General features: G+C 47.3%; 3 protein-coding genes across 3 annotated transcripts; 1 reads left to right on the top strand and 2 right to left on the bottom strand.

Annotated features, from left to right (window-relative positions):
* Positions 1-345: 345 nt before the first annotated feature.
* On the bottom strand, positions 346-1,936 carry LOC119311667 (histidine--tRNA ligase, chloroplastic/mitochondrial-like). The gene has a single exon (XM_037587339.1). The coding sequence runs from the start codon at positions 1,913-1,915 to the stop codon at positions 515-517; it is 1,401 nt and encodes a 466-aa protein (XP_037443236.1). The 5' UTR covers positions 1,916-1,936; the 3' UTR covers positions 346-514.
* Positions 1,937-1,963: 27 nt separating this feature from the next.
* Positions 1,964-6,495, top strand: LOC119311668 (7-methylguanosine phosphate-specific 5'-nucleotidase A-like). The gene is made up of 9 exons (XM_037587340.1): positions 1,964-2,244; positions 2,328-2,388; positions 2,479-2,611; positions 3,270-3,393; positions 4,150-4,206; positions 4,282-4,378; positions 4,778-4,985; positions 6,076-6,136; positions 6,244-6,495. Exons 1-9 carry the CDS (start codon positions 1,984-1,986, stop codon positions 6,295-6,297), a joined length of 1,056 nt encoding a protein of 351 aa, XP_037443237.1. The 5' UTR covers positions 1,964-1,983; the 3' UTR covers positions 6,298-6,495.
* A 933-nt stretch (positions 6,496-7,428) lies between these two features.
* On the bottom strand, positions 7,429-11,235 carry LOC119311666. Its single transcript, XM_037587338.1, has 4 exons — positions 10,577-11,235; positions 9,702-9,854; positions 8,943-9,584; positions 7,429-8,802 (listed from the first exon to the last, which is right to left on the bottom strand). Exons 1-4 carry the CDS (start codon positions 10,919-10,921, stop codon positions 7,717-7,719), a joined length of 2,226 nt encoding a protein of 741 aa, XP_037443235.1. The 5' UTR covers positions 10,922-11,235; the 3' UTR covers positions 7,429-7,716.
* Between the last annotated feature and the right edge of the window lie 963 nt (positions 11,236-12,198).

Genomic DNA, 12,198 nt, shown 5'->3' with positions numbered 1-12,198 from the left:
TCTCTATACACTTGGTCAAAGTTGGCAAAGTTTGACTTTTACAAAAATCTATAGGCACTACATTATGGAATGGAGGGAGTATTATTTTGTATTCTGCTACTTACTATTAGTAGTTAGCAGAAGGCAGTTCAATCAATTTCACAAATACTTGTCTCAATAACATGTGTTTATATTTAGATATACAAAACTGTTCACAACTGACATAAGAATGTTATCATGGTAGTATTCTTGACGCACTCGTGATGTTTTCATGCTATTGATCAGTTGTCCAGTATACAATTCAACTTTATGAATATAAAAATATTCATCTCAATCAGATCACAATTTCTTGGAGTAGTGGTTATCTTAACCTAAGCCTCAAGCCCTCAACTATCATGTTTCCATGATATTTACTCCATGGCATGAAAGGCACACAGCTTACAATGTTGCAAAGGGAGGGCTAACAACAGGAGACAATAAAAACGAAAAAAAGAGGGGCTAGGTTTGGAACTAAAACCTCTAGATTGGCTAACAATTACTGTAATTCGCCTGCCTTGACCTCAAATTCCTCTCTGGTAGATAGCATCTTCACACGAACTATGCCTCGCTCCCACTCAGATTTCCCAACCAGAACCAGCCTGCTAGCATTTACCCTCTCCGCATGTTTAAACACCCATTTCAGACGCTTGTCTTGCACAAGGTCTACAGATCTGCCATTCTTCCGCAGAGAGGATGCGACACATGATGCTGGCCCCTGAAGCTCATCATCCAAGGGGAAGACAATGTCGTCTATTTGGCGCGACAGATGAGGCAGAAGACCCTTCTCCTTCAGCAGTTCGACGATGACAGCATCCCCGAACCCGAATCCACAGGCCGGCACATCTTCACTTCCAAATGTTGAAAGCAGCCTATCATACCTCCCCCCACCGCAGATCGCCCTCAGCTCCCCTTGCCGATCGAAAGCCTCGAAAACGATCCCCATGTAGTACGCAAGGCCGCGGACAACCGACGCGTCGAAACAGATCCAATCGGCGTAACCATACTGCTCGGCCAAGGAGAAGAGCTTCTTCAGGTCAGCAACAGCCTCAGCAGCACCAGAGCCCAGCACCTGTTCGAGCTCAGACAGGGACTTCAGAGAAAGCACATCAATGATGCCCTGCACAGCTTCAGATGGCAGCCCAGTGGAGATCAATTCCCTCTCAATCTCGTCTCTGCTCATCTTCCCCAGCTTGTCGACAATCACACAGACCTGGGTGAACAGGTGCCGCGGCACGGAGTGCATGTCGAGCACCACCTGGAGAACCTTCCGGCTGGACAGCCGGATCCCCACGTCGGAGAACGCGACCCCGAGACGCTCGAAGAGGAGCACAATGGCCTGGAGAAGCTCGGCCTCGGCGCGAACGCCGGGCACGCCGAAGACGTCCATGTTCCACTGGTAGTGCTCGCGGCGCCTCCCTCTGGTCATGCGCTCGTAGCGCCAGCACTGGCCTATGGTGAACCACTTGAGCGGGAGGGGCGCCGAGGTCCCTCGCCTGATGACCATGCGCGCGAGCGACGGGGTGATCTCCGGCCGGAGGGCCACGCGGCGGCCGCCCTTGTCCGCGAAGCTGTAGAGCTGCTCCGTGATCTCCTCCCCGGCCTTGCGGACGAAGAGCGCCTCCGACTCGAGCACCGGGAAGTCCACCTCCTCGAACGCCATCAGCCGGGACACCTCCCTGAAGTGGTCGAAGAGCCAGGTGCGCAGGCGCATCTCCTCCGGCGGGAAGTCCCTGGTGCCGCGCGGCGGGTTCAGCTCCACCACCCCCGGCCCCGCCGCCGCGGGGCCATGGCCGCCGTGGGTCGGCGCCAAGGGAGGGGAGGAGGAGGAGGAGGCGCAGAGAAGGCGGCGGCGGGCGGGAAGGCGGAGGAGGTGGCGGCGGAGCGCCGCCGACGACATTCTCTCCCAAGGCCAAGGGGAACAGACACAAACAGGGGTTCGTGCTGCTCCGGCCCATTCATTTCGAAATGAGGCCCATGACGAGCCCACTGCTCCTCTCCCCATCCCCTTGCCGTCTCCTCCGCCGCCTCTTCTCCCGCGCCCCTCGCCGCCGGAACCCTACGACCCCGCGGCCCCTCGCCCCGCACCTCGGCCGCCGCCTCCCCCTCCACCTCCCGGCCTCCATGTCCTCCTCCAGTGTCGGGACCCCCGACTGCGTCGTCGCCGACGCCGACGCGCTCGCTCGCAAGGTCGCCGCCATCCGCGCCGCCGGCCCAGCTAAGCTGCAGGTTCGCTCCCTCGTCGGTCTCACCGCCTCCGTGGCATCTATCTATGGCTTTTGCAGTCTAACTAGGGTCTTCCATTGGTGTAGGTGATTGCCGACTTCGACGGCACGCTCACTCGGTACTGGTACGACGGCTCCCGCGGCCAGAGTACGCTCCTCTTCTGCTGATTTCTCTTCAGACTTGGGAGCTTAGGACTTCAGAGGTTGAATTGTTATGTGTGTGTATGTGTGGTCGTAGGTAGCCATGGGCTGCTCAGACAGGGGAACGAAGAGTTCGACGCCAAGAGGGAGGCGCTGTTCGAGCACTACCATCCCATCGAGATCAACCCCGACATTCCGCTGCCAGAGAAGGCCAAGCTCATGGAAGAATGGTGAGTAGTGGCGGCAGTAGGAACTAGGAAGTCTTCCACAGCAAAATGGTCTGGTCCTTCTTGCAATGCTGGTCGGATATCCCGTTCTGTTACGGTGAACAGGTGAAGTGAATATACCACCTTCTTGGGTTTGACATATAATCTGAACACTGATATGGTCTGTTCTGCTTGTCCATAACATGTTGGGTACATGATTGTTTATAGTTCTGAAGTCTATTTACGTTTTCAAATGATGGTGCTTGTACATTGGTCCTTCTTTAAAGCTAGTTTTCTTGTGACCCACATGGTTTGTCAGGCCTAATGGCTTTTTGTATCAGTGTTGCATATTATTTTGTATTCTGATGCCTCTTACTCCCTCCCTTTACTATTATAAGATGTACCAACTTTTTTCTAAATCGGATGTATGTAGACACGTTTTAGTTTGATTGTTCACTCATTTCAGTTTGTATGTAGTCCATATTTAAATATCCAAAACATCTTATATGGTAGTTTTCTTGATGCGCTTGTGATATTTTCAGGCCATTGATCTGTTATCCAGTATATGATTTCACTTCTGAATAAAATATGCATTTCAACTAGATATTCTGTGCTTTTCAAAAAAACAAACTAGATATTCTGTGTAGTGTACCTTGGCCTCTGATTTCATTACTTGCTACAGGTGGGGGAAGACTCATGGTCTCCTTATTGAAGGAGGGCTTACACAAGAAGCTATAAAGAAATCGGTGGCTGATGCTGCAATTGCTTTTCGAGATGGAGTGGTGGAGCTGTTCGAATTCTTGGAGGTTTTGTTTCCTTTTCTCATGTTTGCTTAGTCCAATTTTAGTGACCAAGGGCTATACTAATTGTTTGATAGGAGTACTCAACCGGAACATGCATAATTACTTTTCCCCTCATTATTTTGGTACAGGTTAAGCCCATTGGTAACTATCTTGTTTTATTGCAACTTTTTTTTTGGGTTTCTTTCCTTGTGATGAATTTGTCGAATAGTGACTCCCTTTTATACAGCATCTGTGTAACTACTTTGAATGTTTCTCTTGTGCACTTCGTCATTACTTTTGTCCACAAGCATACGTGTGCTGATTGGAAGAAGAGTCATGGGCTGCTAGTCATGCGCGCACGCCCTTCCAGGCATTTAAGTATACCGAACAGCATATTGGAAACATTCATATGAGCATAAAAGACCTAGACTTTAAGTTATCTATTTTGCCGTGGGCTGCTTCTTGTTTTTCCCATCTTCTGTTTATATCATCAGATGAATTTTCATATCCTATGCGCACGCCATTTTAGGCAACAAAGAATATGCTGTTTCCTTGAGTTTTCTGGCGCTTGTTTCATTTGTTTGTTTGTTTCACATCCGTTGGTAATGAAGTGATATTACTAGTAGATCTAGTTGGCTTGCCTGTGGTGGTAACTGATTATAATATTTTTGGTTGATGGGAAGAAGGAATTACTATTATGCCTATAGTCTAATAAAACCCTAGAAATGTCAAAGTCCAGTACGGTAAGTGACTGATAGAGTCTTTAAATGTATCTTTCAGGCTAGAGATATTCCAGTGTTAGTCTTTTCGGCTGGACTTGCAGACATAATTGAGGAGGTAAGTTCTGAAAAGAATGGTACCAAATATTAAAATGAACTTCATTGCAGATGACACGCCTGCTCTCTATTTTAGGTCTTCCGGCAGAAACTCCACGGATCATTCAAAAACATCAAGATTGTCTCCAACAGGATGGTCTTTAACGAAGAGGGTTGTCTTGTAGCATTTAAAGGTGATTTTTAATCCTCACAAAATGTTGATGATTCACGAATTGTTTCTACCAAATGCTAATGCAGGATATATGTTGATAATATCCAGCTTACAATAAATTGTAGTTTCATGCAGTTGTCCTACATTTAACAAATTCTTTAACTTATGAAAATACTATGTGATATTTGAAATCTCTGAGATCCAAAAATATGTGTGTTGGTTTGCTGTTTCTTGACTCTTTCATTGGACTTTCGTCTAAGATCATTTTTTCTTTGTAAAATTGTGTATTCCTGTCGACATGGATACCTTTATCCCTTTCTCCTCAACAGTCTATTCAAATTGTCACTATAAACTGTAAGAAGGTATGCACTTTGCTTGCCTTCTAATTATATCATAGAATCTAAATAAACGTCTAATGCAGGGAAGACAATCCATGTTCTAAACAAAAATGAGCATTCCTTGGACATGGCAGCTCCGGTGCATGACAGTCTGGGGGATCCAAACGGGTCTGTTGATGACTATTCATTGGTGAAAAAGAGGACCAACGTGCTGCTACTTGGAGATCACATTGGAGACCTGGGAATGTCTGATGGTTTAAACTACGAGAACAGGATTGCTGCTGGATTCCTGTACGTGAATTTCTAATTAACTTGCCTTCTGCTTGTTTCATTCAAAGTTAGCCGGGAATTACAATTAAGGACAATTAATAAACATATTGGGAATACTCCTTTTTTTTATTCTGGTCATGTCTATATTCGATGGATTTGGTTATTTGGAGTATATCATGTTTTAACTTTGAAAATGTGAGGTCAACTCTTGCTGATGCTGAAATTGATTAGTTATTGCTATAAACCGAGTAAATTACTAAACAACACGATGGGTTATAATGTGAGGTCAACTCTTGCTGATGCTGAAATTGATTAGTTATTGTGATAAACCGAGTAAATTACTCCCTCCGTCCGAAAAAGCTTGTCCCAACCGAAAAATGGAAGTTTTTTCGGACGGAGGGAGTACTAAACAACACGATGGGTTATATACATATTTTTTCTATTCTACCCTTTTTTTTCTGTTGTATACTCTTATGGGCTTGTTCGGTTCCATGGGATTTGAAGGGGATTGAGAGGGATTAAATCCCCTACAAATCAAAATCCTCCTCAGTTCCCTCTAATCCTCCCCAATCCCCTTGTTTACGGGGATTAACCAAACCCTAAGGGGGTGTTCTAAGCTTAAACAATCCTGACTTTGCTCTACCCATGCCGTAGTTTCCAAAATTCCAGCTGAACTTCTCCCGATTAAATAGAAGTAGCTTATTTTGTTGACAGAAATGTGATTAGATGCATCATCTCCATTAATTCTTTGCAGAGTTATATAATTCACAAGCTGTCGACATGAATTGCTGTCTTTTCTTTAAAGTAAAGTTTCTTTGCAGTTGCATCAAAGCTGAGCGATCACAAGAAAGCTCATGTTTGTGCTGTACTGGTTTCCTTTTAGCCAATCCAGGCCAAAATTTGATCACGTCACATGAAAGTTCCATGTCACTAATCAACATTAAATAAACCATTTTCACCAAGGAAAACAGATATTCTTCTTATCAAACTTCAACTGCTAATTTTGGAAAGCAGGCTGCTTTGTTCAACTCCCGTTTAATAACAGGTGTGAGTGATGAGATTCGGTTTCCTACAGATTTATGCATCAATTGACAAACAACCGGTTTTGCAGGAATACCAACATCGAGAAATCTCTGAAAGATTACTCCGAGGCATTTGACATTGTTTATCTGGTGAGATGGTAGTTTTGCACAGTGCAATTACTTTCGGTTATCATGGTTATCCACCTTTTTAGTGCCCAGTTCTTACATCATATGCCTATGGTGACTTAACTCTGCAGAATGACGCGTCGATGCGGGGAGTTGTTGAGCTTGTGTCTGATCTGTGTCCTTAACCGAGTCATCTTTAGCTGAACCTAGCACCCTGAAATCTGGGTGTTTATCTATGCCCGAAACTTTCTAACTTGCTAAGCTTGCTTCATGAGAAGCACTTGTACAGCTAGGCAGCGGCCTGTGTGAAATGATTATGATGTACTGTACCTAATTCCTAGGTATGTTCTAAATACATCCATTTTTATGCATTTCTCCGACAAGTATTTCCGGACGGGGGGAGTATGAAATTTGTTCTACTACTCCCTCCGTCCCAAAATAAGTGTCTTGAGATTAGTACAAATTTGTACTAGAGCTAGCACAAAGTTGAGACACTTATTTTGGGACGGAGGGAGTATTATTTTTTATGCTGCCTATGTGCTATGTCACAGGACAAGAGGCCGTAGTCGCTCACAAAATAGTAAATACTACTATGCCAGCTTTACTCCACAAAGATTGTGAAGGGCACATTCAGACATAGTATAAAACTAGGAGAAAAAATAACATTATATTCCTTCTCCAACACATTCATTGTGGGCACCAATTGGCCGTCCAGCTCGGTTATGCGTGTCCTGGCTGTTACATCACTCGTGAGCTAATCATATTCTGACCAAGTATGAACGACTATGACAAATTTTCAAATGCACTATTATATTCAGACAAATCAAAGGTTTTTCTAGCGGCAAAATTATATAAAAATCAGCATGTGACGAAAACGAGTTACTACAAATTTAAAACTCAGGCCCGCGATACCGATGTTCTCTGCCGAAAATTCCAAGTTTGCCCTGCAAATTAAGAAAATAAAACCTGTATTCATAAAAAGGCATATGTTGAAGAATCAACTGCCATTTAACAGTATCACGAGCTGGCAAGATCACATGACGACCCAGAAAAAGATTGGAGGATGCTTTTGGTCCACATTTCGCAGCAGCTCGTGCGTCGCATTCACTGAAGATGTACTTCACGCTGGTGACAGCTTTGGTTCCGGTAACCCGGCATGCCTGGACGATACCTCACCGTCAAGAAGCCACGGCCAACGGCCAACAGCACCAACACGAGCCAAAAAGTTTCAGCAACAGCAACAACACGAGCCAAAAAGTTTCAGCAACAGCAACAGACGGCTCAGAGTTTCAGCAATCTCTGCTCCTCACACCAGGTTTGCATACAGAAACAAGGTCAAAACTTAAGTAACATGACGGCATTCCTCATCGATTGGTACAAGGGTTATGCGCGATTACAAAGATCGGTCGGTTAATACAAGATAGGCAGGAGCGATCGCCTCTTTGTACAAAATGCAGGCGGGTGGCTCCGATGCCGGTGATGATGGGGGAAACCTATATTAGTCAGGTCATATTAGAAATGGAACGAGCACATACAGGGGGGGGGGGAAGGCAGCAAAATCTTCGAGTAGGTTCCCCTCCATGGAAAAAACTCAGCCACTGCAGCTATGCAACGGCGACCGCCGGTGCTAGGGCGAGCTCCATCGCCGGCGGTGGCTCGGGCCACAAGAACTCGAACGGGGCTTCGATGGCGAGGGCCTGAGGCGGCGGGGCAACCTCTGCCGGGACCGCCTCGGTGTAGTGGAACTCGATCTGGAGGCGGTGGTGCAGCGGTGTCGATGCCACCGTTCCCCTCTTGATGTCCCCCTGCAGCTCCCTGATCGGTATGGCCGCCAGGAAGCTCTTGATGTACTCTTTGCACGACTCCTTGCCCTTCGACACGAGTATGTTCTCTTCGACGTCGTCGTCTTCGCTGTCCTGCCCCGATGAGGAGCTCCTTGAAGAACCCTTCAGCGGCCCGCTTGAGTCGGGGCTAGGTTGCGCCTTCTTCTCGCCGGACACCTTGTGAATCATGGTGGTGTCGTCAAATTTCAAAATGTGGGCCTGGCTGCATCCTTCGTAGAACCTTTCTCCAAGGGTGTCGATGATGTAATATGCATCACGCTCAACCTTGAGGAGAAAGAAATGGTCATTCCAGCTCACTATGTACAGGTTAGGGTTGTCACTGGATGAGTACTCTGCTGCCTGGCTGATCTCCTCCCAGATGTTATCAAAGGACATTGCACCATTGAGGAAGTCAAGTCCTCCCATGTCATCAGCGCCTTCGGGTACGAAGAATCCGATAAATGACTTGCTGGGGGAGACCGTGAGTGGCCGGGTCTTGGCATCAAGGACAGTTTCAAGATCAAAGTGCTTGTCAGGGAAGCGCTCTCGGTATGTCTTGTTCTCGCAAAGGTTTCTCCACTCTAGTGATCCTTCTCGGATCAGGTTATCAAACTGCGACTGGATAGGCATCAGATTCTGATTTGCCTGGAACCAGTCTGCAATGACAGCCACAAGTGACGTGCATGCACTCGCCCCAGCAGCCCGCTCACTTCTCTGGTCTATTGACGCAAAGAACACCTGGGAAGAAAGCCTCATATGACCATCACGGCTAAGTACCTCCTTTGATTCCCAGTTCCCCACAACAAAATTGTCATCGCCAAATTCTGACATCATACCATGAACTGACCCATCTTCACTTCTTGATCGCTGCAATTGAAAGAAATATTGTTCAGCAAACATCATGGACATTGACAAACTGTTCTGTGGTATACAAACAAGGCCTCTCGGCTAAGAACAGGATGCTGACTATTTTTTTAAACGCAATGAAAAGACAAAGGAAATTTTACCTCTGATCCATCGGAAGAGGTTAGCAGCCGACGATCATGGTCAATATCATCACCTCCCTCTTCTCCATTTGCTCTCTTCAACAGAGGTTCACCTTTAGCCTTTAGTGACCGTAAACCCAGTTTCCTCTTTCTCCAAGGAAGGATACTCCGTTTTGCAGTTGGCAAAACAGTTCCCTCAGCAGTTGATGACTGTGGTTCATCTACATGGTAACCGGCATCAGATTTCCGGTTACTGTAATAGACCCAGTCCTCATGGTCACCAACATGGTTGACAGACTGCAGTGAGCCATAACTGAACGACTTCCTGATAGTTGAATCCGCAACTTCATCTTCATGTGTTCTATCATCAAGATCTTCATCGACAGGCTCGGTACCATACGGATATTCAGTACCATCACTGTGAATATAGCAATTATCTTCGCTGCCTTCATCGCTTTGGAACGTCTTCTTGGACCTTCGAGCCGACACGATATGCCTGAGGATTTTTACCTTTCTTAGCCCTGCTTTAATGACTGAAACCTCATCTTTTCCTCCAGGGACAGAATCACAAGATGACGGGGACAACGGAGTGGCCGCAGCAGACCGTTGCGAAGCACCAGGGGTTTCTTGAAGAGCTCTCAGTTCCACCATACTCAGAGTGAGCTGCAATGAAAAAGAGGATGTCAGTCACACCCGGTGGCAATTAAAACGAGCTTTTCTGTTTTACGCTCCAAAACGAGAATCATTAGCTAGAGCTTGTTCTTCACATCAAAAACTCACATGAAGCGACGGAGCAGACTCGGGCGCACCACAGGGCACAGATAATGGGAGAATTATCTCAATATCCTCTTCGGCTGCTGATGCATAATCTGCTAGGCTAAGGGAAGCAGTTCCCAGAATTGTTGGTTTAGTCTTTGGGCCTTTGTTCACATCCTGCCACGAGGAAAAGAAAGAACAAGGCAGATCAGATTCCCTGCTGAAGTCACTCAAACAAACTGGCTGTAAGAAATCACTCAAAAGAAAATATGCCAACTTGCTAAGGATGATTTGCAATTGTTCATGACGCCCAAAAATGGGATGGTGTCCAGGGTTATGAACTTGTAATCGTGAAATTCAAGTCGATCACAAGGCTATAATATAAATTCATTCTGGAAGGGGTTATTTGAGAGCAGGAAACATGATACTATGGTCACATAGAAAAGCAACTGTAGCTATCGTTACTGGTAAACATAATACTCCATATCTTTCATAAGGTGTAATGTTACTATCAGATTTTGCTCCATATTAACAGGAATACAGTTGCCGGCTATGATTGATCCATTGACATCCACCAACTACAGATAGTCGTTCAAGCAACTGAAAAATAATAATTTTACTCCAAGGATGAGATAATTAACAGATCGCGACATTAATAAGGAGTGTCTAGGGAGTGTACTTGTTAAATAGGAACATAATTCAGAACAAAATCACCTCAAAAGGATTTAAATCACGCAAATCCCTTTCAAGAAAAAGTCAAACAAAAATATGATGCAAGCAAACGCAGATAAAAGAGTTAAGACCCATACTAAAACAGTATTTGTCCGAGCTAACAATCAAGGGAAGAGAATGGAATCCAGTTCCAGCAAGGAGAGGAGAGGAGAGGAGGAGATGCTCACGGTGAAGACGGTGAAGGCGAGCTCCCACGGCTGGAAAGCGGCGGCCTCCCGGTGAGAGGCGGCCGCGAGCGTGACGGCGCTCTCGAACCCCTCCTCCCACGCGACGGCGCCGCCGCCCAGCTCCTCGCCCCTGGTGCGGTTGCGCCGCACCGCGCGCCGCAGCGAACCGAGGCCGGACGCCCTCGGGCCCTTCCACCTGACATCCGCCGCGACCCTCTGCTCCTGCTCCGCGGCCTCCACGGACGGCGGAGGCGGCGGCAGCCCCTCCGCCCGCCGCACCACCAGCCGGACGCGGAACTTGCGCGCCTGCGACGGCCGCGGCCACCGCATCATCCTCGCCACCATCAAACCCCCTCTAAGGCCCGGCCGAATCGCGCGGAGGAGGAAAAAGGCTCAGCTCGGCCACCAAGAACCGACCGAAATGTCGCAAGAACACCCACACCCACACCCACACCCCGTGCGCCTCCGCTCCAAGAAGACGAACCACGCCACACCAAAACGAACTGAGGAATCCTGGGGCCTGAGCGAGGGCCGGATCGGTCGAGAACGCCTTGAATTCGTCGCGGCACGGCCGGATTTTGCCGGGCGTTTCGCTCGATTTGTTGAGAGTCAGGGGAGGAGATGGTGGAGAGAGAGAGGGGGGGTTGTGGGGGACAGTGGAGGGAGGCACGAGGAGAGAGAGGGGTGCAGGTCTCGGGCATAAATAGGGGCAGAAAAACGCTGGGGAGGCGCGGTCAGTGTGGTGGGGCCCTCCTTTGTTTTGCTCTGCTTGTTTAGATCGCGGGAGTGGGGCCCCGTGGCCGGCTTTTCCATGCTGTCTTTGTACCGGCACCATAGATTTCCTTTTTCTTTTGCTATTATTGTACTTTTTCGTCTCGGAATTACAGGGCCTATTTTTGTTTGTCAATGCATATGATTTTCTGGGAACCCTATGAATGCACTTACACATACCTCACTCATATAAGCTCCTTTGATATATGAGCCAGAACAAAATCTTGAGATTGACAAAGTCATCACAAACACGTCGTAGTGGACGAGAATGTCTTCTTCCATTGAATAAACATTCAACGAAAGTCTGACATAAAACCAGGAAAATACGATCACCAATGACGAGTCAAGAACTTGAATCCTAGTGGACTGTGTTCCACCACACGAAATCTAACATGTGAGTTACGCTCAGTTCGCACGTCGGTCGGGTGAAGAAGACCAACCGCCTTGGCAGCCCATTGAATGGATTCTATAATTGTCCATGGCTGAGGCAGCGGCGCGACAGCTATGCTAGCCGCTGGCTGCTGCTTGCCTGCTACACCACTTTCCAGCCTAGGGTGTGGTCTGCTGGAGGAGGGGGTGCAGGGCTAGGGAATGAGGGGAGCTTACGGAAGAAGGCGTGAGAGGGGAGAGATTTGGATGGGAGTCGCTAGAGAGAAGTTAAGTCACAGGACAAAGCGGTGGGCGGGCCCCACTGAGGGCATGAGTCATCCAAGGAAGGAGGTTGAACACCAGAAAGATCATTCGGTCGAGGGGAATCGTTTCCCAATACTTTGGCTTATTGATCAAATGATAAATATTAATGTTGTTATGTTCCTCAAGTTCCTTTTTCGAATTTTTTGGATAGAAGTTTG

The sequence above is a fragment of the Triticum dicoccoides genome, chromosome 5B (genome assembly GCF_002162155.2).
Source record: "Triticum dicoccoides isolate Atlit2015 ecotype Zavitan chromosome 5B, WEW_v2.0, whole genome shotgun sequence".
Taxonomy (NCBI): Eukaryota; Viridiplantae; Streptophyta; class Magnoliopsida; order Poales; family Poaceae; genus Triticum; species Triticum dicoccoides.
Note: the sequence above shows the minus strand (reverse complement) of the source record. Positions and strands in the feature narration are given on the sequence as shown.

Bases quoted from the DNA above. Each gene is read 5' to 3' on its own strand.
- LOC119311668 (XM_037587340.1), top strand. From the start codon at position 1,984: ATGAGGCCCATGACGAGCCCACTGCTCCTCTCCCCATCCCCTTGCCGT. The intron at 3,394-4,149 runs GTTTTGTTTCCT...TGTATCTTTCAG, and splicing joins AGCTGTTCGAATTCTTGGAG to GCTAGAGATATTCCAGTGTT. The intron at 4,379-4,777 runs GTGATTTTTAAT...CGTCTAATGCAG, and splicing joins TTGTCTTGTAGCATTTAAAG to GGAAGACAATCCATGTTCTA.
- LOC119311667 (XM_037587339.1), bottom strand. From the start codon at position 1,915: ATGTCGTCGGCGGCGCTCCGCCGCCACCTCCTCCGCCTTCCCGCCCGC.
- LOC119311666 (XM_037587338.1), bottom strand. From the start codon at position 10,921: ATGGTGGCGAGGATGATGCGGTGGCCGCGGCCGTCGCAGGCGCGCAAG. The intron at 9,855-10,576 runs GTGAGCATCTCC...TCCTCGTGGCAG, and splicing joins TCGCCTTCACCGTCTTCACC to GATGTGAACAAAGGCCCAAA. The intron at 9,585-9,701 runs GTGAGTTTTTGA...TTTTCATTGCAG, and splicing joins AGTCTGCTCCGTCGCTTCAT to CTCACTCTGAGTATGGTGGA.